The sequence below is a fragment of the Cervus canadensis genome, chromosome 18 (genome assembly GCF_019320065.1).
Source record: "Cervus canadensis isolate Bull #8, Minnesota chromosome 18, ASM1932006v1, whole genome shotgun sequence".
In the NCBI taxonomy this organism is placed as follows: Eukaryota; Metazoa; Chordata; class Mammalia; order Artiodactyla; family Cervidae; genus Cervus; species Cervus canadensis.
The window spans coordinates 13,324,197-13,347,851 of record NC_057403.1 but is presented as its reverse complement, the minus strand read 5'-3'; the positions used below and the strand labels follow the sequence as shown (position 1 = coordinate 13,347,851).

General features: G+C 47.4%; 2 protein-coding genes across 2 annotated transcripts in view; both read right to left on the bottom strand.

Annotated features, from left to right (window-relative positions):
* Positions 1–350: 350 nt before the first annotated feature.
* LOC122421226 (putative killer cell immunoglobulin-like receptor-like protein KIR3DX1) lies at positions 351–11,448 on the bottom strand. Its single transcript, XM_043437099.1, has 9 exons — positions 11,394–11,448; positions 11,217–11,252; positions 9,800–10,078; positions 8,634–8,933; positions 6,319–6,369; positions 5,452–5,569; positions 4,638–4,690; positions 2,088–2,221; positions 351–365 (listed from the first exon to the last, which is right to left on the bottom strand). The coding sequence occupies exons 1-9, from the start codon at positions 11,425–11,427 to the stop codon at positions 351–353; spliced, it is 1,020 nt and encodes a 339-aa protein (XP_043293034.1). The 5' UTR covers positions 11,428–11,448.
* A 9,327-nt stretch (positions 11,449–20,775) lies between these two features.
* The window catches only part of LOC122421225 (killer cell immunoglobulin-like receptor 3DL1), a 39,979-nt gene continuing 37,099 nt past the window's right edge, over positions 20,776–23,655 (bottom strand). Inside the window, exons 14-15 of the mRNA XM_043437098.1 lie at positions 22,150–22,272; positions 20,776–21,431 (exon numbers count right to left, since the gene is read on the bottom strand). Of these exons, the coding sequence (XP_043293033.1) occupies positions 21,112–21,431; positions 22,150–22,272 (443 nt within the window). The 3' untranslated portion in view covers positions 20,776–21,111. The remainder of the gene's footprint in view (positions 21,432–22,149; positions 22,273–23,655) is intronic.

Sequence of the window (23,655 nt, the reverse complement as noted above, 5' to 3'; positions counted from 1 at the left end):
ACATGGGCACTTTGAAGCTGCCCAAAAGAATCTCAGCCCAGATGGTGGGTTTGTGGATGGTCCCTGGAAGGATGTCAGAGGCTGAGTCCCAGGACCTCCCCACTCCTCACTCCCCAGCTCAGGTCAGGAGCGCTTCCAGGTTTCACCAGTGTCACAGAGCCCCCACCTCGCCCCCACCATGTTTTCAGGGCTCAAGTGAGACATGGGTCTCAGGAGACCCAGGGGGACCCACCTGCAGCATTCAGGGTCCTCTGGCCCAGACACAGCCCTGGAAGAGAGAGATTTGCCAGCAAAAGCCTGGGCTGCTTCTCTTCCGGTCAGGATCCCTGGCCCTCTAGCTACCCAAGCCCTCAGGTTCCCGTGAACTGGGGGGAGGGTGGGCATCCCGTGCCCTCCTACAGTCCCCTCCTGCCCTCCACATCTGGCCAAGGCAGAGAAGTGCAGAGAGGATAAAAGCCATGTCTGCAGCTCTGAGTGCTTAGAACCCCGCACCTGCCCTCTACAGATGAGGAGACCATGGGGCCCTAGAGGACAAACAGAATGTGGTCCCTGGGGGGGCGGGGCTGCCACCACCCCGCGGGGTTCCCAGGCCGTGGACCCGCAGGAAGGGGGCGGCCCCTCCGTTGACCTGGCAACAATGGCATCTCAGCCCAGCCCTGAGGTCTCACTTTTTCTTTTTGCCTGTTCTGACACCCTGCTCCAAAAGGTGGAATCCAGGTTTTCATCCTGAGTCAGCCATCACAGCCTGGCTCCAAATAGGACTCAGATCTGGATTTTCCCAGTTCCCTCCACAAATGGAATTTACTTCTCATCTTCAGTCAGTTCATAAATTATTGCAGAGCACCTACTCTGACCAGGCATTGTTGCCACCCATGACCCAGGTAAACCCATCTTCTGTAAGTGGTTGAAGAATTCAGATTCAGCAGAATGCAGGCATCAAATGCTAACATTCAATTATTTTTTAAAAAGAAGAAATATGAGAATAACTGGGGTTCATGTCTACACTGTGAACATTCGAAAAAATGAAGATCATGACATCTGGTCCCAGCACTTAAAGGCAAAAAAAAAAAAAAGTAATATTAGGGGAAAAGTGGAAACAGTCGTAGTAGCGACACAGAAGCCCAGCCTGTCTTCACTTCTAGCGATCCTGACATTTCTTGGTGAAAGAGTTCTTGGGCAGTTTAGTTCTAAGCCAGGAGAGACATCACACACAGAGAGCTCAATGAGCAACTAATGCTCCCTGGAGCTTGATCTTCGCCCCATTTGCCAGCTCAGTTCACACCGGGGTCCTCATGGTGTTATGCTCTTCATCCCTCCGCTTGGGTGAGCCAAGCCACATGATGACCCAGCTGATAACTTAAGAGGCACAAGATTCTCAAATCCTTGGCTTTGGTGACAAGAAGCAAAGAAGACAAAACGTGCAAATATCGATGGATTCACACAACAGACGCAATGCCTCCTTGGGGCTATCGTTCTTTCTGCAGCCCTTCAGTGATCTGGAGTGGAATGTCCAGAAGAATTCTCGGTGATGATGGGACTTTTTAAACATCTGCCTGTGAAATGTGAAACCCAAACGACTCCATCTTAGGATAGCACCGCCATTTTGAGTAAAACCCCCTCCGAGGAGACAAAACGAAATTTAAAGAGAAAGAAACGCAACAAGCCAATCAGGGGAGGACAGGAAAGTCCCTCAACCCCCCTTACTCTAACCCACCAGTCAGTAGCTAAGAAGACATCCTTAGTTGAAGAATTAACCAGTCCCCTTAAGCTTCCCTTCCCGCTCCCCCTGCTATACAGTATAAAAATGATTCACTGCTTTCCCTCGGGGCTCGTTCACCGTTGTGTGAAGAGAGTCCCTGCTCGAGCTTGTAATAAAGTTCCTCACTGTTTTTGCATCGATCCGCGGCTCCTGTGGTGTTTGGTGGGATTCTGCGATCCGGGTACAACACTGCCCTGTCCAGCACCCTGGCACCTGGCCACATGACGCTACTGAGCACTTGAAACGTGGTGGGTGTGACTGAAGAACTGAACGCTCTACTTAATACATGTGTAGAGTCAGTGTCTGTCCCGCGTGGCTGGGTAAGTACTTTATCGGCCAGGGCAGGTCCAGACTGAGGGGGATCTTGTCCTGTTTCCACCCCTGGAATCCCAGCAGCCTCAGTGCCCACAGCTGGGAAAAGGTTGAGGGGCTTCCCTGGTGGCTCAGTGGTAACAAATCCACCTGCCAATGCAAGAGACATGAGAGATGTGGGTTCGATCCCTGGGTCAAGAAGATTCCCTTGAGAAGGGAACAACAGCCCACTCCAGGATTCTTGCCTGGAGAATCCCATGCAGAGAGGAGCCTAGCGAGCTACACACCATCCATGGGGTCGCAAATGCTGGGAGCCGGCACATGAGATCCCACCCATGACAAGGTCATGAGGGAGAAAACCTGACGGGCAAGGCGGATCAGGTTTTCAGGGGCCAGCTCACGAGATCCCACCCATGACAAGGTCATGAGGAGAAAACCTGACAGGCAAGGCGAATCAGGTTTCCAGGGATTCCAAAAAGCTGCCCCCAGCGCTCACCTTAAAGATGATATCTGTCTTTCTGATGCCTGCCTCAATGCACTACTCCCTAATTTCTGTGACACAGGCAGAAGGCCTTCCCCGATCTCTTCCCAAATAAGAATCAATTTAGAATTTTAATCAATAAGTTTCCCAGGTGGTGGTATTTTATGAGATTATTCAGGGTGAAAGGCGTGTTTTAATTTAAACTCCTTTGCTGGTAGTTTATTAGCCAAATGCATTTATGCCCTTGGTACTAATATGCATGATTGCTTATAATATCCTAATCATAAAATAGCATAAAGAACCTGATTATATAAAAGCCCTAACAGACAAAGAACCTTTTTGAGGGGTGGAGGAGTCCTATTAGAAAACATAAGAAAAATTATTCTAATGGTGGCTATTGGGTTGACGTTTGCTTGCTGTGATTTGCTTACTGTGTTTTTGCTTTTAATGTGCTAAGGTTGTGTTATAGAAACCATTGTTAATATAGTTAAAGATCTAGAGAAATAAGAACTTAGCCCTAGTGTGGTACCAATGAGATGGTTGTTAGTTGTCAGCCAGGAGTGCTAGGCAGAAGCTGCCTCACCAAATTCGCAGAGTCAGTGTGGGGTAAACTTCTTAGATAAATGCAACTGACAACTTCTGCAGAAGGATTAATTTTTGTGTTAACAAGGTTATACTTCCACTCTGTACTGCTGCCCTATGAGACGCTACCTTTCAGTTAAGGTCACCATAGAAACAGAAACTAGGTTTACATTCACCTGACTTGCATAAAATGTTAATAGGCCCCCAGGCCAGAAGATAATGTACAAGACCCTCATAAACAAAGAAGTATGCAGAAAACACCCTGGTTTCGTGAAGGACAAGCTGACATAATGTTAAACTATCTTCCCCTTAGAAATGTACTAACTTAGGGTATAAAAGCTATGGTAAAAAATAAAGCATTGCCAGACTCTGCCAGACCCTGCAAACACCCCCGTCTGGTCATTCTCTCTCTCTCTCTCTCTCTCTCTATCTCTTTCTCTCTCTCTCCCTCGCAGACTTGGCCCTATCAAGGCTGGTCTCACATGTCTTCTCTCTCTCTCGTCAACGCCATTCATCCTGAGGGTACCCCCTGGATCCTGCCGAGGCTGGACCCCGGCAGCAAAGAGTCAAACATGACTCAATCGACTTAGCACACACACACGCAGCCTCTTCTGGCAAGTGGCACCACACTGGATATCTCAAACAGAATATACTTCAACTTTTTATTTTGCCAACTTGCATTGCTTTTATTACTGTTTCATGGAAAGCACTTTGTTTAAATACAGCAGTGTGCATATGTCAGTCTTAAACTTCCAATCTATTTCTCCCCTGACCCTTCCCCTCTGTAACTCTAAGTTTGTTCTGTAAGTCTACAAGGCTGTTTCTGTCTTGTAAATAAGTTCATCCTTGTAAGCTATTACTGAACAGAGGTTGCTTTTTAAAATTTGCTTTCTTTTATTTTACACTGAATAATTTAAAGACCCAATTTGCAAATTTTTATGCTTTCCTGGAATTTTTGAAAAAGTAGGATGATCATGGTAAATTACCCAGTATGTGCAATTGATTATAATAACTTCTCCCCAAAGTCTGATAGTTAAAATAGAGTACCAGGATAGCCAGAGGATTACTAATAGGTTGTGTGATTTCTGAAGACGATCCTATAGTTCTTGGACTCCACTCTTCACCTCAGAGCTGCCAGGCCACTTTGCAGGAGGAGAAGGAGTATCCGTGGAGAAACCGCTTTAAAAAGAGATCCAGTCTTTTTTTATAACACTCTGTGTGCTCAAAGGATGGGGCAGGTCAGGGCTCAGCATGGTCTTGGTTTCCATCGAATTCCTCATACACTGGGATCAGCAGAGAGGTGCATGGGGCTCAGGGGAGTGGGAGTGAACAATCTCTCAGAGAGAGTTCCATGGTTCAAGTGGGCATATATCACGTCTTCTGCTGGAGAGTCCTGAGAGGAAGGAAGTGTAACTGATGGAATGACACACGATTTTGAAGGCTGGGACATTGGGCATTGGAGGGGCTCGGGCTATGGTAAGGGTTTCAGCTGGGAGGACTCACCTCGCCGCTCACTGTTCTGTCTTCCTGGGGCTCTCCTTCCATGATGGCAACATCTGCGAATGGAAGAGAGTCAAGGCTCTTGGGGTCAGGGTAATTCTTCTAGATCTCCATATCTTTGGTGGGGACGTCAAAGCCAGGAAAAGACATGGGTGTTCCCCAGGTTGCTTAGCCTGTCTACTCCACTTAAAAAAATAAAAAAAATCCCATATAAAAGCGGATCCACTGACGGACTCTCTCAAGAACCTGTGCAAACCCTCAGAGCCCATCCTACGTCTTCTGTTATGGGCCATCCTCTAATGTGTATCAGCAGATTCCCAAGATCATAAAGGGCACAAGAACAGATGGCTGTGGCTGGAAGGAAGAACAGGGCTTGGAGCGTCCCTGGTGGCTGGGGATAAAGAGTCCTCCTTCCCATGCAGAGAGTGTGGGTTCTGTCCCTGGTGGGAGAACCGAGACCCATTGTGCTGTGAAGCAGCTAAGCCCCACAGGCTGCAACTGCTGACCCTGTGAGCTCTGGAGCCTTGAACCACACCCCAGCACCACAATTAAGATTCCCCCATGCTGCTGCCAAGACCTGAAGCAGATAAAAATAAATGAACACATATTTTCATATAAAGAACAGGGTTCCATGGTTCTCTGGAAGATATTCCCTCAGGGATTACAAAGGTAAATCAGTTCTTAACCTACAGGAAGTGAAAATGCCATTTTCTGCTCTGAGCCCACCTCCCCCTGGGTCAGATAACACTGTCCTTCCCTGCTTCAGACTTATGATTTTGGGTAGAACACCAGTGACAGTTTGGCTCTTCATACTTACTTTTTGGGAAACCAGTGACAGACAAGAACAGCAAGGAAGATGCTGGTATAGATGAATGCTACGGAGAGCCTAAGGAGAAGGTGCAGTTGGCTGGAGTGGCCTTGAGGAAGCTTTGCTTCTGCCAACAAGCAAACGGGAGAAGTTCTGGTTATTCGTTGCATACACCCTGCCCCTACACACAGGATTTATTGTATCCTTGTGTCAAAGTGTGTCAGCAGCTCTCAACCTGATCAGTTATGTCTCCACTTCTCAGGAGGTACCAAAGCATCCAGGAGAGATGCTAGCAGTGGATAAAGTAAAGAGGCTGTGCAAGACCAGCAGAGGTCTGAACCAAGGTCCCTCGGGCACTGATGGAGTTTTTCTCTGTTCCCCTCATCAAGGCATGGTGTTTATGCATGATTGGAGACCCCTTTAATTCTCAATATGATTACCCCTCCATCCACATATACGGGGAATGGAATTCTCAAGAGGACATGACACTTCTATTTCTGAACAGTGGAATGTTTATTTCATAAAACAATAGTAAAAGAATAGCACATATTAAAGTGCTCCCTACAATTCTCCTCTTCTCCCCCACCCCCACCATCCTTCTCCAAAGATCCTGGTGGAGGGAGGGTAAGCATCTCCCTTCAGAATGGGGTCAGGTCACTCAGACCCGCTCTCTCCAAGTTAGAAATTCCCAGTCCCAGACCATGAGAAACTCAATGCCCCCTCTGGTTCTAATACAGACCATGATCTCAAATGCTGACATGACAGGAACGTTGAGAAGCCCAAAGTCACAGAAATAGGAGGTGGTAGAACCAACACTCACACAGGAACCCTCTGTCTTCTCAGACACTTGCTGAGATAGGAGACAGACTTGCTTACCTCCTGTGGTGTGTGGATTCACGGTTGATGGGCAAGTACTTGCAGTGGATTCTAGGAGAAAGAAGACAGAAGGGGTGAGCAAGTAACCCATGAATGAGGACTATTCTTTCTGGAAGGTTGACCTCCTGCCTGTCTTTTGACTCTGTCATCAGCCAGAGCACTGATGGGGGAGGGGAGAGCTTCTGGTCCCTCCCCATGAATGCATTGAGTAGACCCTCCATCCTGAAGAAGTGACAGTGGAAGGAGGCAGGAAGGATATGCCTGGTGGTGAAAGAAAGCTGTAAGCAAGAGACATTCTTTCTGCTCCGGGAATGAATATCTATGCTCCTTAATTGGGAAATCACCTGTATATCTGAGGTGCTTTGGGAAAACACTAAGAGCAAGGGGCAGATGCAATCTCTGATCTTCCCAAAGCAGCCTAGCTTCTCCTCCTCCTGGGTCTACCCTGACCCTTTTCTTTATTTGCCTGGATAGACAGGACTCTGATGAAGAGCATCCACACAGGAGGTGGAAGTAGGTTGAGATGCCATCGACGATCTCTCTTCCTCTCTGGTTCTCATTGCCTCCATTTCTCCAGAAGCCCAAAGGTCCCCTGACACCAGCACGGGGCCCTTGAGATAGAGCTCAGAGATAGAGTAAGAGTACGGAAAAAGCCAAATGGACTTTTTGCACACCGCATTCTCATTTACTATACTGTAAAGCATGGGACTCTTCACGGGTTCTCGATGCAAGGATCCTGGAGTGGGTAGCCATTTCATCCTCCGGAGACCACATTTTGTCAGGACTCTTCACTATGACCGTCAGGCTTGGATGGCCCTGCACGACATGGCTCATGGCTTCATTGAGTTACACAAGCACCTTCATCACGACAAGGCTGTGATCCACGAAGGGGAGATAGTGAAGGACAGAGGAGTCTGTTGTGCTTCAGCCCATGGGATCACAAAGAGTGGGACACAACATAGCGACTGGACAGCAACAAGAAAGCTGGGCCAGGAGGAGGGTCCTCAACTGTGACAGACAGGAGCAGGGGGTCGCTGGGGTCTGACCACACATAGTGAGAGCGAGTGAAGGAGCTGTAGCACCTGTAGGCCCTGCTGTGGGCTAGGGTCCCAGGACCCAGAGGGAATGCTGCCTGGAGTGCTCCGTGGGGGCCCTGCCCTCCAGCGAGCAGGCGCCCAAGGTTCTCCCCCTCCCTGAGCAGATGGAACTTGTCAAAGGCGCACTCGGAGCTGCAGACCAAGGTCATGTTCTCTCCTGACCTCACCACGGGGCCCCCTTCGTCTGAGAGAGAGGGTTTCTTGGACAGACCTTGAAGGAACACCTTGATCTTAGAGCACTGAGTAACTCTAGTCCTAAATGGAGCCAAAAGTGTGCAATGAGAGAAACATTGCAATGAGAAGGCCGCCCACCACCAGGAGAGGAGAGAAAGCCCCACAGCAAGGAATACCCAGTACAGGGGAAAATTCAAACTTAACTTTAATAATGGAGTGTCACTTGAGATCCTTTTTTAAACAAAGAAATATAAATAAATGAACAACTGAATCATTCTTACCTACTACAGGAAATAACAACATCTTAAATTAACTAGAATTCAACCAAAAAAGAAAATTTAAAAATCAACCAGATTGGGCTGCTCTTGAAAAACGGAACCTACTAACTATGGCTGGGACCCTAAGAAAACATGGTAATGATCCAGATGCAGATATTATGGAGTGGAAATTGGCAGAACCTCACAGGATATTTGACCACCTCACTCTTGAGGGAGTGTTCAACGCTGCTCTGCCCACTCCCAGGGCTGGAAGGAACTCCTTGGTGGGAAGGGTTGGAGGGACCACTTCCCCCTCTTTGTGCAGAAGGACGCGTTAAATCATGAGGCTGAGCAACGTCAGGGAGTTGACCTCTATCTCGATCACCCAGGGGCCGGACTGCAAGGGCCTCTGGTACCACAGAGCTCCTGACAGAGGAAGGGAGCTCTGACATGAAGGTGAGAAAACCAGCCCCTTAACCAACCATCGTTGGCTGCCTGAGCCGGGAACTGCTCGGGTCCCTGCTCTGGTACATCTTTCTCCATTGTTCTTTCTTTCACGTTCTTGCTGCTTCCCTCTGTCACCGGCTGTGTCTTCTCTTTACCACATGGCAGGTACTCTGTTCTCTTTTCCTTCCGTGTTTACACCTCCTCTCTCTCCGGATTGTTCCCTCTCCAAGTGGGTGAGTGTCTCTGCACGCCCATCATTCTCTCCTGATACTGATGCTGGACTGGACACCAGACCTTCTGTGACACAGACAGCAGAAGGGACTGGTCTGGACACACTCACCTGTGGTGACGATGTCCACGGGGTCGCTGGGGGCTGACCACTCATAGGGGGAGTGGCTGACAGAGCCATAGCATCTGTAGGTGCCCGCTCTCGCCAAAGTCATGGGGCCAATGGAGAAGTCAGCTGAGGCATGCCCACCCGTGAACATCTCTCCACGTGTCTGGAAATGCCCTGTGCTGTTTTCCTGGTGCAGGATAAACTTGTCAAACCACAGTGGTGAGTGACAGCGAAGGGTCACATTCCTTCCCTCCTGCACGAGGGGGCCTGGGTGGGCTGAGATGGCGGGTTTTGTGAACACACCTAGGAGCAAAGAGGTTGTGAGCTTCAGTGAGTCATCCGGCCTCAGTGCTTCCCCTGCGAGCTGAAGGTGTGAAAAATGGAACCACCAAAGCCAATGACCCTTCCTGTCTGGCCTGTTGCATTCTGTCTAGCCTTGTTCTCAGGCTCTGGCTCATGCTTTTCTCTTTCTCTTTGCTCAAGACCTCCAGCCTCCTCTGTGTTTATTCTAAACTCTTTAGCTGCTGGATCTGCTCTCAGCTTCAGGCATGCATGCTCAGTCACTTCACTCGTGTCTGACTCTGTGGGACCCCAGGGAATGGAGCCTGCCAAGCTCCTCTGTCCACGGGATTCTCCATGTGAGAATACTGGAGTGGGTTGCCATGCTCTCAGCTTCTTCCGATCCCTAATATGCGTGGTGGGGAGCTGGGTGGTTCTGAGGATGCATTCCCTGGCTCCCTTCACACTCATATAGAATGTGGGCGATGACTGGCAGGATGGTGGGATGGAGGTGGAGAAAAGGGAACATTTCCCATTTGACCCCATCTCATGTCTCATGGCCCCTGAGACTCCTCCCTGGGGCTCCACCGCCTTCATCAGGGACTACAGCTCCCTACTGCGTGGCAGGTGCTGGATCAGGGTCGTTCCCCATACCCCTGCGGGCAGGCAGTGGCTGCATCCTGTCTAACTCATGCCGAGGGAGTCTCCTCCTTCCTGAGCCGGGCACCCCATCTATTCAACACCCAGAGTTTAAACTCTCACACTGGGTTCTCTTTCCTGGTTCATTTCTGGCTAGGAATCACTAAGTCTTGAACCATATAAGGAACTTGGACCTAGGGTGGGATTGCCTGCATAGAAGGCTGTCCCAGGCTTGGCTGGACCCCTCATACCTGTGATGACAATGTGCAGGGGGTCACTGTGTATGGGCAACAGAAGGAGAAACCTGGAGAATCCAGAACACGTGTAGGACCCAGCATGTTCTCCGGTCACTGGGCCAAGGGTGAAGTTGTTGAAATGATTTCCCATGAGCTCAGACAAACTGGTCCCATCTGCTTTGAACAGTCTGAATCTCTTAAGTGGAGATCGGAAGTGACACTGGAGAGTCACAGTCTGTCCTAAGGGAACCACGGGGCTTGGCCAGGCTGACAAAGAGGGCTTCTCAAATTCACCTAGGAGAGATGGAGGCACAGGCTTTGAGAGGAAAATAGGAACAGTCCCCTCTCCCCACTGCTCTTGTTGGAGCGCTTCCCCTTCAATTTTTCCAAGGTGCCAACTATAAAGTGCATCACCCTGATACTCAAGGACACCTAGGGCTTGGGGAAAGACAGAGACACAGTCAAACCAGGACAGACATCATGGAGAGCCTAAGGATGTGATTCTCAGCAGTGATTCTTCTCAGGAGAAGAATAAGTCCTTGGACTGACAAAATGTTGAAAACTCTCTCAAAACACAAAACATTGGGGATTCCTAGGCAGTCAAGGGATTAGTACTCAGCACTTTCTATGCCAAGGGCCTGGGTTGAATCCCTCATCAGGAAACTGAGATCCTGCACACTGTGCAATGCATGCGAAGGAAAACATCACAGAAATATGATGTTAAAGGACTTCCGTGTTGTATTCTTTGTAGGTCAAACAGTAAAGAGTCTCCCTGCAAAGAGCAGGGTTCAGTCCTCAGGTAGGGAAGATGCCCCGGAGAAGGAAATGGCAACCCCTTCCAGGATTCTTGCCTGGAGAACCCCATGGACAGAGGAGCCTGCTGAGCTACAGTCCATGGGGTCACAGAGTCAGACTTGAGAGAGTGACTAACAGTAACACAACTAAGAAGAGAAAAAGCCGCTTGACTGAAAAGCAGGAAGGAAACCATGAACCTCACTCCTTTGTTAGCTAGCCTCCTTCAAATGTGGGACAAGGTCCAGCTGGCCCTGCCTGATGCCCAGCCCCTCCCCTGGGGTCAGGTCTAGCGGGCGGTCCAGCAGATCCTGTTGTGAAGGGCCGGTTGGAGATGACACCTTGTTGGAGAGGGGTCTGTGAGTGGCAGCCCCTCACTCCCACTCATGATAGAAATGACACTCAGGGGGCCCAGCTCCCAGCTCCTAGACTTCACACTGTCCCTTCAGGTCCAGAGTCCAGAGCCTGGCTAACTTCTGGGGAGAGTGAAGATGAGTATCAAGGCCAATAGAGGACCTGGGATCCAAAGGGCATGTGGCTCTCACTGTACTGACAGGGGTCTCACCCTGCCCACCAGTGTCATCTGCCTCAGCCCCGCCTGCTCTGCTGAACACAGAAATAAGGGATGTGGAGGACTCACCCACAGCTGCCCAGATCCTCAGACTCACGCAGAATCCTAGAAGGAAAAGCCCGTCAGAGATGGCTTGTCCCAATGTACCCCACGCTCCTTGCACCCTCATCCAGGGAAGCTGGTCAGTGGTGTGGAGACCCCCGATTTCCAACATAACCCTCTCCTGCCGTGTCTTTCCAGACTCACCGAGACTCAGGAGGCTGAGGAGTGAGGGCCACATGGCTCTGCTTCTGTGAGGCAGGAGGCAGGACTGAGCGAAGCTGACCGAGTCACAGGATGCGGAAGGCGGGCAGTGTTGTTCATACAGTCAGCCTGGTGCAGGTCACAGGGGAACATGGGCAGCCTCTTCTCACGCCTGGATGGAAGTCTGTCTGAGCCTCATCACTGAGATCGCCTCTTGACATCAGCGTCACTTTTTGTTTCCCTGAACACTATGAACATAGGAGGATTTGAACAGGTCTTCTGCCTTTAGGAAGTAGTCATGGTGATTCTGTATATACCATGCAGCATGCTTTTCCCAAGCTCATGATAAATGTCATTAACCTTAACTCCTTGCAGAAGAGAAATCACATGTACCCACCTCGTATCTCAGGTTCAGTCCAGGTTGCCAGTTAAAGTCTCATTAATAGAGACTTTGATTCTGCATTCTTATAAGAGGAACAGTCATGCATATTATGGCTCCTTGAAAATATTAAAAAATTCTATATTGTAATATATGTGATTAAGAAACTAACTGTGTTAGTTTCAGCTGTTCAACAAAGTGAATCAGTTATACATATACATGCATCTCTTGCTTTTCAAACTCTTTTCTCACTTAGGTAGTCACAGAATATTAAGTAGAATTCTCTGTTTTTACAGTAGGTCCTTGTTGGTCATCCATCTTAAATATAGCCGTGTGTATATATCAATCCTAAACTTTCAAGCTAACTTCCCCCTGACACTATCCTCCCTGGTAACCATAAGTTCATTCTCTGTGTGTCTGTTTTGTAAATAAGTTCATTGTTTTAGATGTCACAAAGAAGTGATATCATGTGATATTTGTCTTTCTCTGACTCTTCTTCATCTGAAATTATTTTGTGACTGTGAGTGGAAAGTTTGCACACACAACAGCCTTTCTGTCTCTCTCTCTTGCTCCCTTTCCAATCCAAGGACCACACATGTACACAAAGATAACATGTGTAGAGATCACGGTGGCATTTTTTGGGGAGGGGGATTTGTTCTGCCTGAAAAGGTGTATAACTTTGCTTACTACATACTCAAATGAACACAAAATATGTCAAGTAGAGACTTTCAAGCTCCAGAATGCTTGAGTGTGGGGCATATCTCCAATCAACTCCAAACAGGGACAAAACGACCCAGCTGTTTCAGGACTCCAAGGGCAGACACACACCCAGTTCAGCTGTTGTTCACAGACAGGAAAGAAACTCAGTAAGGGCAGTGATTCCACACCATTTTGCTGAGGGTGAGGGTTGTTAACATTAGTGATGCTCCCTAAATAATAAATCTGGTCTCCTCTTGATCATTATGTATGTAATGGAGTAACAGTCCAGTCACCCTTCTTAAAATTTCCATTTATTTAGTTAATATCATGTTTCAGAATTGATCTGTGTTCTTTGTCATTTCAGTCTGTGCATTTTTACTGCCAAGTAATGTTTCATTGCATGTATATAAACCACACATTTGTAAAAATTAAGAAAAATTTTGGAGTATAATTTATGTCTCCTGTACAGAAAACTGATTCAGCTCCACATATATATTCTTTTCCATTATGATTTATGGCAAGATTCTGAATGGAATCCCCTGTGCCATGCTGTAGGACCTCAATGTTAATCCATTTTATGTGTAAATAGATTTCATCTGCTCATCCCAAACTCCCAATCCTTCCCTCCCCCTTGGCACCCACAAGCCTGTTCTCTATGTCTGGGATTCTGTTCCTGTTTCATTGACATGTTCCTTTTAGAGTCCACATATGGGTGATATCATATGATAATTGTCTTTCTCTTTCTGTCTTACTTCACTTAGTATGTTAATCTCCAGGTCCATCCATGCTGCTGCAAATCTCCTGATTTCATTTTTTAAATGTCTGAGTAGTATTCCATTGTGTGTGTGTATAGGCATATACAACATCTTCTTTATCCATTCATCTGTCGATGGACATTTAGGCTGTTCCCATGTCTTGACTATTTCAAGTTGTGCTGCAATGAACACAGGGGTGCATGAATCTTTTCAAGGTACAGTTTTGTCATAGATATATGCTCAGCACTGGAATTGTTGGATCATATGGACACTCAGGTTTTAGTTTTTTGAGGAACTTCCATACTGTTTTCCACAGTGGCTGCACCAGTTTACACTCCCCCAACAGTGTAAGAGGGTTTCCATCTTCTCCATATGCTCTCCAGCATCTATTTTTCAACTGTTGAATGATGGCCATTCTGATAGGTATGAGGTGGTACCTCACTGCAGTGTCAAATGGCCTTTGTCTACTAATGAGCAATGCTGAGCATCTTTTCATATTCCTGTTGGCCATTGTGTATCTTCTTTTAAACCACAGATATCAATTGTGAGCGTGATGTCTTTGGTTTTTGTCTGAAATGAACGACACCTCTGCTAAAGCTTCATGAATGTGCTTTGAGTCCAACCTCACATTTCAAGGTCTTCAGGGAAAAGAATAGTGACTTTATTTGGAAAGCCAGTAGATCAACAGATGGTGAACTCGTTCCCCAAAGAATCATCCTATCTGAGTTAGATGGGCTTTTTTGGGGCGAGAGCGATGGTAAGTGTTTACTGAATATAAAATAACCCTAGCCCATGGGGAAGAGGAGAAGGCAATGGCACCCCACTCCAGTACTCTTGCCTGGAGAATCCCATGGCCGGAGGAGCCTGGTAGGCTGCAGTCCATGGGGTCGCACAGAGTCGGACACAACTGATGAAGTTAGCAGCAGCAGCAGCGTGTGGAAGAAAATTCCAAGGAGAAGAGAGAACTGTACAGATTCAATACCCACCTGTGAACTCACACTTTCACACTTACACACACAGACACACTGTAAAAAAGGAGGAGGTGTAGTTGGTTGTTGCAATGCTTTAATTAATTCATTAATGGCTGTACTGGGCACAGTCTTTCTCTAGTTGCAGGAAGGGCGGGCTGCTCTTTGCTGTGGTGCAGGGTTTTCTCATCACCGTGGCTTCTCTTGCTGTGGAGTACCCGCTCTAGGCACATGGGCTTGTGGCCCACGGGTTTAACTGCCCCGGGGCATGTGCAATCTTCCTAGTCCCGGGATCAGGCCCGTGTCCCCTGCATTGGCAGGCAGATTCCCAACCACTGGACCACCAGGGAAGTCCTGTTACAAGCTTTTTTCCCCCCTTAATTTATTTACTTTTAATTTAAGGACAACTACAATTTTGTTAGTTCCTCCCATACATCAACATGGATCACTCATAGCTTACATCCCCTCCACTGTGGAAAACTTAATATTGGAATCCTTTGTTCTCAAAGCTGTCCATGTACGTGTGGTCTTAATATCCCTTTAAGCCCCCAGCAAAACAAAAGTTTCTGTCTGTTCTGCCACTTTTTATCTCTTTATGAATGGGAAAGTGTTATACCTTTCAAGTTCAGAGCCTTGAGAATAGTCTTAGTCCATGAGTCATGTCTGACTCTTTGTGATCCCATGGGCTGCAGCCCGCCAGGTTCCTCTGTCCATGGGGATTCTCTAGGCAAGAATACTGGGGTGGGTTGCCATTTCCTTATCCAGGGGGTCTTCCCAACTGAGGGCTCGAGCTCAGGTCTCCCACACTGCAGGCCGATTCTCTATCATCTGAGTCACCAGGGAAGCCCAGCAGTAGATAATGTGATTCAATATTTCCTCCCACAATTCACATTGCCACTGTTTTCCATTTCCTTTTAACGTGGACCTGGTGGGATTTTGGCATCATGCTTTCACTGTCAGTGTTGCTTAATACTGAGGTGGAATATACCATAAATTTAAAAAAAGGAGTATGGATACAACACTAGGTTACTAATTTAAAAATAGATGTGCAACAAGCAACAATGATTTACTGTATAGCACGGGAAACCATAGTCAATATGTTGCCATGACCTAAAATGGAAAATAATCTGAAAAATAATGTGTGTGTATTTGTATAACTGAAGATCACCTTGCAGTGCACCTGAAACACTGTAAGTCAACTACACCTCAATAAAATATATTTATGAGATTAAAAAATGGAACCAGTAAAATGAATAAATTTTAAAACAAAGTGAAAGAAAATGAAGTCACTCGGTCGTGTCTGACTCTGCAACCCTATGGACTGTAGGCTGGCAGGCTCCAATGTTCATGGGATTTTCCAGGCAGCAATACTGGAATGCGTCGCCATTTCCTTCACTAGATAGTGCAGGCCAACTGCAGCATACGCCATGATGGTCTGTGCACTCACTCTCACACTTCAACTCTGCACATGGTATATTCACACGGGCACCTTGAAACTGCCCAAAAGAGTCTCAGCCCAGATGGTGGGTTTGTGGAAGGTCCCTGGAAAAAAGTCAGAGGCTGAGTCCCAGGACCTCCCCGCCCCTCACTCCCCAGCTCAGTTGAGGAGCCCTTCCGGGTTTCACCAGCATCACTCTAGAATCCCAGTGCCCCACCTCCTCCCCCACTGATTTCCCAGGACTGAAGTGAGACATGGGGACCCAGGAGCCCTGGGAAGACTGACCTGCAGGGTTCGGGGTCTTCTGGCCCAGACTCAGCCCTGGAAGTGAGAGATTTGCCACCGAAAGCTTGGGCTGATTCTCTCTGCATCAGGTTCCCTGGCCTCTCCAGCTGCCTGAGCCCTGAGGTTCCTGTGAACTGGGGGCCGGTGGGCGTCCCATGTCCTCTTGCAGTCTCCTCCCTGCCCTCCACATCTGGCTGAGGCAGAGAAGCGCAGAGAGGATGGAAGGCATGTCTGCACCTCTGAGCACACAGACACCTCTGCCCCCATCCTGTACAGATGAGGAGACCACGGGGCCCTAGAGGACAAACAGGATGTGGTGCCTGGGGGGCTGCCGCCACCCCTCTGGGTACCCATGGCCATGGACCCGCAGCAAGGGGGCCCCTCCATAGACCTAGCAACGATGTCTCCAGGGAGGGTTCAGGAGGCATCTCAGTCCAGACTTGAGGTCTGAGCTCTTTCTCTTTACGCTAGGCCTAATCGTCTGCTCTAGAGGGTGGGACCCAGGTTCTCATCCTGATTCAGCCCCAGACAGCCTGCCTCCAACTAGGACTCAGAGATTTGTTTTCCCAGTCCCCTCCAGAGATGGAATTGACTTCTCATCTTCGGTCAGTTCATAAATTATTGCAGAGAACATACTGTGTACCAAGTATTGCTGTCACACAGCAGAAATACACACCAATACAGTATACTAGCACATATGTATGGAATTTAGAAAGATGGTAACCATAACCCTATATGCAAGACAGAAAAAGAGACACAGATGTATAGAACAGACTTTTGGACTCTATGGGAGAAGGAGAGGGTGGGATGATCTGAGAGAACAGCATTGAAAAATGTATATTATCAAGTGTGAAACAGATTGCCAGGCCAGGTTGGATGCATGAGACAAGTGCTTGGGGCTGGTGCACTGGGATGACACAGAAGGAAGGGATGGGGAGGGAGGTGGGACGGGAGTTCAGGATGGGGAACACATGTAAATCTATGGCTGATTCATGTCAATATATGGCAAAACCCACTACAATATTGTAAAATAATTAGCCTCCAACTAATAAAAATAAATGAAAAAAAAAAGAAAGAAAGAAATACACCCATGACCCAGGTAAACCCATCTTCTGTAGGTGCTTGAAGAACTGAGATTCTGCAGAATGTAGGCATCAACTGCTAATAATCAATTATTTTTTGAAAAGAAGAAATATGAGGATAACTGGGGTCTATATCTACACTGTAAGCATCTAAAAAAAAGAAGCTCATGAACTCTGGTCCCAGCACTTTATGGCAAAAAAAAAAGGAAAAGAAAAAAGAAAAAGTGGGAAAAAGTGAAGCAGTGACAGATTTTCTTTTCTTTGGCTCTAAAATTATTGCAGATAGTAACTGCAGCCATGAAATTAAAAGACCTTTCTCCTGGGAAGAAAAGCTGTGACAAACCTCGACAGTGTATTAGAAATCATTGTTCCAACAGAGGTCCTTATATCAAAGCTATGGTTTCCTAGTAGGCACATACAGATGTGAGAGCTGGATGTAAAGAAGGATGAGCACTGAAGAACATGCTTTTAGACTGTGGTGCTGGGGAAGACTCTTGAGAGTCCCTTGGACAGCAAGGAGATCAAACCCATCAATCCTAAAGGAAATCAACCCTGAGAGCATTCATTGGTAGACCTGACGGTGAAGTGAAGCTGCAATAATTTGACCACATGATGCAAAGAACTGACTAATGGAAAAGACCCTGATGCTGGGAAAGATTGAGTGCAAGAGAAGAAGAGGGTGACAGAGGATGAGATGGTTGGATGGCATGATTGACTCAATGGACTTGAGTTTGAGCAAACTCTGGGAGATAGTGAAGGTCAGGGAAGCCTGGTGAGCTGCAGTCCATGGTCACAAAAGTCACACATGACTTAGTGACTGAACAACAGCATCTACACTGTACTTGAGGGAAGAGGCTGCTTGAGGAGGTGTGGACACCATGGGGGAGGAGCCGGTACATTCTAGAGAGAAAAGAACATTCCCTAGACCCTGGGACACAGGGTCTCTCTGGGTGCAGGTGGAATTGGTGGTGGGCATGTACAGTGCTGTCCAGTCTTCAAGGATGATGGTTTTATGTTTAGGAAAAATGGAATATACCAGCAAAGACTGTATGATAAGAAAACTGTATGAAGGTCACATTATATTAGCTGCTGTAGAGAAAAGGGAAATGAGAGTATAAATGTAATTTATTTAATTAAAAATAAATCATTCTTGACCTTCAATTACTCCAATACGGGCATGTCAACTAGCATTCTAAATGATTTATGTGGATTTTTCATATGAAAATTGCCCCTTAATAAGGCAAAAACCCATTAACAGGGGATGGAAATGATAGAGTCTATCTTTGTGTCTACTTTTGATTGGGAGTAGAAAAGGAACTTGTTGAGTCTGAGTGTTCTCAGAAGAGCTCATATGAGAGAGCACACAAATGTTAAATGGCCTATTTTCCATTTGTGTGTGTGTGTGTGTGTGGTGTAACTGCACCAGTATCATTGGCAGGGAAGAAAAGGTGAGACCTGAGGTTGATCGGGGTCACCTCTGGAGGACCATGAGCAGGCTGGAATTCAGATAGAAGAGTTTGGGGTTTGCCCTGAAGATGTGGGCACCATGGAAGTATTTGGGGCATAAAACAGATTCTGAAATGTGAGTTAGAAAGATGAAATATGGAGGGTGAACTGGAGATGGGAGTGTGGGTCTGGAGCTGAGAACCAGGGAGGTTATGGCTGGGATCCAGTTGTGGCTGTGGGCTGGACTATGTTGATGGAGAGGACAGCAGTGGTCAGGGGCACCCTGGAGGCTGAATTCATTTACTGCATGATTGAATACGAGATGTAAGAGTAGAGGAGTTGAGTGTAACCTTCACTCCCCGCCGTGGTTGGGTGGAGGCAACAGCGACGCCCTCAGAGACCTGGTGAACCACGGGGTGGGGGAGCGAGGATGGCTGGGGAGATTTGCAAAGTACACTCTGCTCTCAAAAGAGAACACAACTCTTGCTCTTGGGCCCAGAGGGTAGGCTTTACTTCTCCCACTGACAGGCCAGGGTGTGTAAGAAGCAGGATGTGTCTCTGTCCCCTTGAGGTGAAGCATGTGAGTCATTTCTGTCCTTTCAAAGCATACTTTGATGCTCCATGTTGCTCTCCTTGTCAACCAATGGAGACTCCAGGATTCAGACAAGAATGGTCCTCATCAGAGTTCCTGATCAAGGACAGACACATATACTAATACATATGATATAGTTCCCTGAAGTGAAATAAAAATAAGACAGGAAGCAGCCTGCTAAAGTCATCAACTGCCTCAGGAAATGGTGTAGCCACCACTGAAGTCTATTAATCTATCTATCTCTCTATCTACATATCATCATGGAGAATGAAATGCAACCCACTCCAATATTCTTGCTTGGACACTCCCATGGACAGAGGGTCCTATAAGGTTTCAGTCCATCGTGTTGTAAAGAGCTGGACATGACCAAGAGACTCAGCACATATATTATCTATCTATCCAGTTTCATTGAGTTGTAATTGACATACAGCCCTGAGGTGTAAAAGCTAATGATCTGACTTACGTGTATTAGGAAATGATTGCATGTTCAGATGTATCCCACAACAGTATGGTGTGTGCTCACTCACAGTAGCAACAAAAAGTAGCTCCAGCATGTCTTCATTTGTAGCGATCCTGACATTTCTCTTGGTAAAACAGTTCTTGGGCAGTTTAGTTCTAAGCCAGGGGAAAGATCACACACAGAGAGCTCAATGAGCAACTAAGGCTCCGTGGAGCTTGATCTTTGCCCTATTTGCCAGCTCAGTTCACACCGGGGTCCTCATGTGTTTATGCTCTTCAGCCCTCCTCTTGGTCGAGCCAAGCCGCATTGTGCTACCAGTTCATAACTTAAAAGGCACAAGATTCTCAAATCCTTGGCTTTGGTGAAAAGAAGCAAAAAAGACAAAATGTGCAAATATGGATGGATTCACACAACACGTGCAAAGCCTCCCTGGGGCAAGCGTTCCCTCTGCAGCCCTTCAGTGATCTGGAGTGGAATGTCCAGTAGACCTTTCTGTGATGATGGGATTTTCAAACGTCTGCCCTGTGCAGCACCCTGGCACCTGGCCACATGACACTACTGAGCACTTGAAACGTGGTGGGTGTGACTGAAAAACTGAACGCTTTTGTCATATACGTGTAGAGTCAGTGTCTGCACTGCGTGGTTGGGTAAGCACTTTATCAGCCAGTGCAGGTCCAGACTGAGGGGGATCTTGTCCTGTTTCCACCCCTGGATCCCCAGCAGCCTCAGTGCACACGGCTGGGAAAAGGTTGAGGCAGCTTCCTCGATGGCTCAGTAGTAAAGAACCCGCCTGCCAATGCAAGAGACATGAGAGATGTGGCTTCGATCCCTGGGTCAAGAAGATCCCCTCGAGAAGGCAATGGCAACCCCCTTCAGTATTCTTGCCTGGAGAATCACATCCACAGAGGAGCCAATCGAACTACATACTACCCATGGGTTGCAAAGAGTCAGTTATGACTGAATTGCCTTAGCACGCACACACGCAACCTCATATGGCTAGTGGCACCACACTGGCTATCTCAAACAGAATATACTTCATGTTTTTATTAGGCCATCTAGCATTGCTTTTATTAGTTTTCACGGAAAGCATTTTAAATATAGCAGTGTGCACATGTCAATCTTAAACTTCCAATCTATTTCTCCCCTCACCCCTCCCCTCTATAACTCTACGATTGTTCTCTAAGGCTACAAGTCTTTTCAGTTTTGTAAATAAACTCATCCTTTTGAAACATTAGAATAGATACCTTATTTATTGGTTTTGTGTGTGTGTGTTTTTTTTAACTGAATAATTTCAAGAATCAACTGGGAAATTTTTTATGCTTTTTGGAATTTTAGAAAAAGTAACATGATCATATCAACCTACCCTGTATGTGTGATTGATTATGCCATCTCCCCAAACAGTGAGATAGATAAAATGGAGTCCTAGAATAGCCAGGAGTTTACTAAGAGGTTTTTGGATATTTGAAGATGATCCTGCAATCTTGGACTCCACTGTTCACCTCAGAGCTGCTGGGCTGCTTTGGAGGAGGAGGAGGAGTGTTCACGGAGGAACCTCTTTAAAAAGAGATCTAAGTCTTTGATTTGTAGCACTCTGTGAGCTCACAGCCTGGGGCCAGGTCAGAGCTCAGCATGGTCTTTCTTTACATTGAATTCCTCGTAGATACTGGGCTCGGGGAAGGGGTGCATGGGCCTCAGGGGAGTGTGAGTATTCAGTCTCTCAGAGATGGTCCCAAGGTTTAAGTGGGCATATATCACATCTTCTGCTGGAGAGTCCTGAGAGGAAGGAGATGTGAATGATGGACTGAGACGCGATCTTCGAAGGCTGTGACATTGGGCATTGGAAGGGCTGATGCTATGGCAAGGGTTTGGGCTGGGAGGACTCACATCACCGCTCACTGCTTCGTCCTCCTGGGGCTCTCCGTCCATGATGGCAAGATCTGTGAATGAAAGAGAGTCAAGGATCATGGGGGTGGAGGCAGTTATTCCAGATCTCCATGACTTTGATGGGGATATCAAAGTCAGAAAAAAAGCAGGGGTGTGCCCCAGGTTGCTGAGTCTGTCTACTCCACTAAATAAAACAAAAGCAAGACATTCCATATACAAGCCCAGCCATTCACGGACTGTCTCAGGAACCTGTGCAAACCCACAGACCCATCCTACATCTTCTGTTATGGACCATCCTCCTCTGCATATCAGCAGACTCCTAAGATCATGTAGGGGAGAAGAACAGATGGTTGTAGTTGAAGGGAAGAACAGGGCTTGGAATGTCCCTGGTGTCCAGAGATTAAGTGTCCATCTTCCAGTGCAGGCAGCCTGGGTTCTATCCTTGGTGGCAGATCTATGATCCCATGTGTCTTGAAGCAACTAAACCCCACGTGCTGCAACAGCTGAGCCCACGAGCTCTGGATCCTGAACCACACCCCAGACTGCAATGTGGGTCCCCCATGCTGCTGCAAAGACCTGATGCAGCCAAGAAGAAATCAACACATATTTTCATAAAAAGAACATGGTTCCATGGGGCTCTGGAAGATGTTCCCTGAGGGTAACAACACCGGAAATGAGTTTTTAACCTATGGGACATGAAAACCTCATTCTCTGCTATGAGCCCACCTCCCTTTGGGTCAGATGATGCTGAGTTTGTTTCTTCAGACTTACGATTTGGGGTAGAACACCAGTGACAAACAAGAGCAGCGAGGAGGATGATGGTAGAGGTGAAGGCTATGGCAAGCACAAGGATGATGTACAACACACTGGAGCGTTCTTGAGGAAGCCCTGCTTCTGTCAACAAGCAATCGGAAGGCCTGGTTTTTCATTGCGTACACTGTATCCCTACACACTGGTTTTATTGTATCCTTGCGTCAAACTGTCAGCATCTGTCAGCCTGATCAGTTATGGTCTCCACTTCCCAGGAGGTACCAAAGCATCCAGGAGAGATGCTAGCAGTGGATGAAGTAAAGAGGCCCTGCAAGACCAGCAGAGGTCTGAACCAAGGTCCACTGGGCACCAATGCAGTTTTTCTGTGCTCTCCCACGACAAGGCATGGTGTTTTTCCATGAATGGAGACCCCTTTAATCCACAATACATTCCGACTCCCCCCCCCCCCCCACATATACCTGGATCGGAATCTTCAAGAAGAATTGACACTTTTACTTCTGAACTGTGGAATGCTTAGTTCATAAAACACTAACAGAGGAATAACATATTTAAGGTGCTCCCTAAAATTCTCCACTTGCCGCCCCCATCCATCCCCAAAGATCATGGTGGAGGGAGGGTAAGCATCTCCCTTAAGCATGGGATCAGGTCCCTCTGACCCACTTTCTTCAATTTAGAAATTCCCAGTTCCAGGATCTCAATGCCCCCTCTGGTTCTCATGCACACCACAGTCTCAAATGCTGATGTGAGAGGGATGCTGAGAAGCCCAAAGTCACAGAGCTGGGAGCTGGAAGAGCCAACACTCACACAGGACCCCTATGTCTTCTTAGAAGTTTGCTAAGATAGGAGACCTTCTTGCTTACCTTCTGTGGTGTGTGGATCCATGGGTGAAGGGCAAGTACTTGTAGTGGAACCTAGGAGAAAAAAAACAGAAGAGGTGAGCAAGTAACGTTCCTCACCCCACCAAAGGAGGACTGTTCTTTCTGGAAGGTTGACCTCCTGCCTGTCCTTGACTCTGTCATCCCCCAGAACACTGATGGGGAAGAGGAGAGCTTCTGGTCCCTCCCCATGAATGCATTGAGTAGACCCTCTATCCTGCCTTAGAGATGGTGGAACAAGGCGGGAAGGGTATGCCTGGCAATGAAAGACATCTGTAAGCAAGAGACATTCTCTCTGCTCCGGGAATGAGTACCTATGCTCCTCAATTGGGAAATCACTTGTATGTCAGAGGTGCGTCTCTGAAAATATTAATAGCAAGGGGCTAAAGCAATCTCTGATCTTCCCAAATCAGCCCAGCATCTCCTTCTCCTGGGTCTACCCTGACCCTTTTATTTATTTGCCTGGATAGACAGGACTCTAATGTGGAGCATCCACACAGGAGGTGGAAGAGGGTTGAGATGGCATTGACCATCTCTCTTCCTCTCTGGTTCTAATTGCCTCCATTTCTCCAGAAGCCCTAAGGTCCACTGTCACCAGCACAGGGCCCTTGAGATAAAGATCAGTGATGTT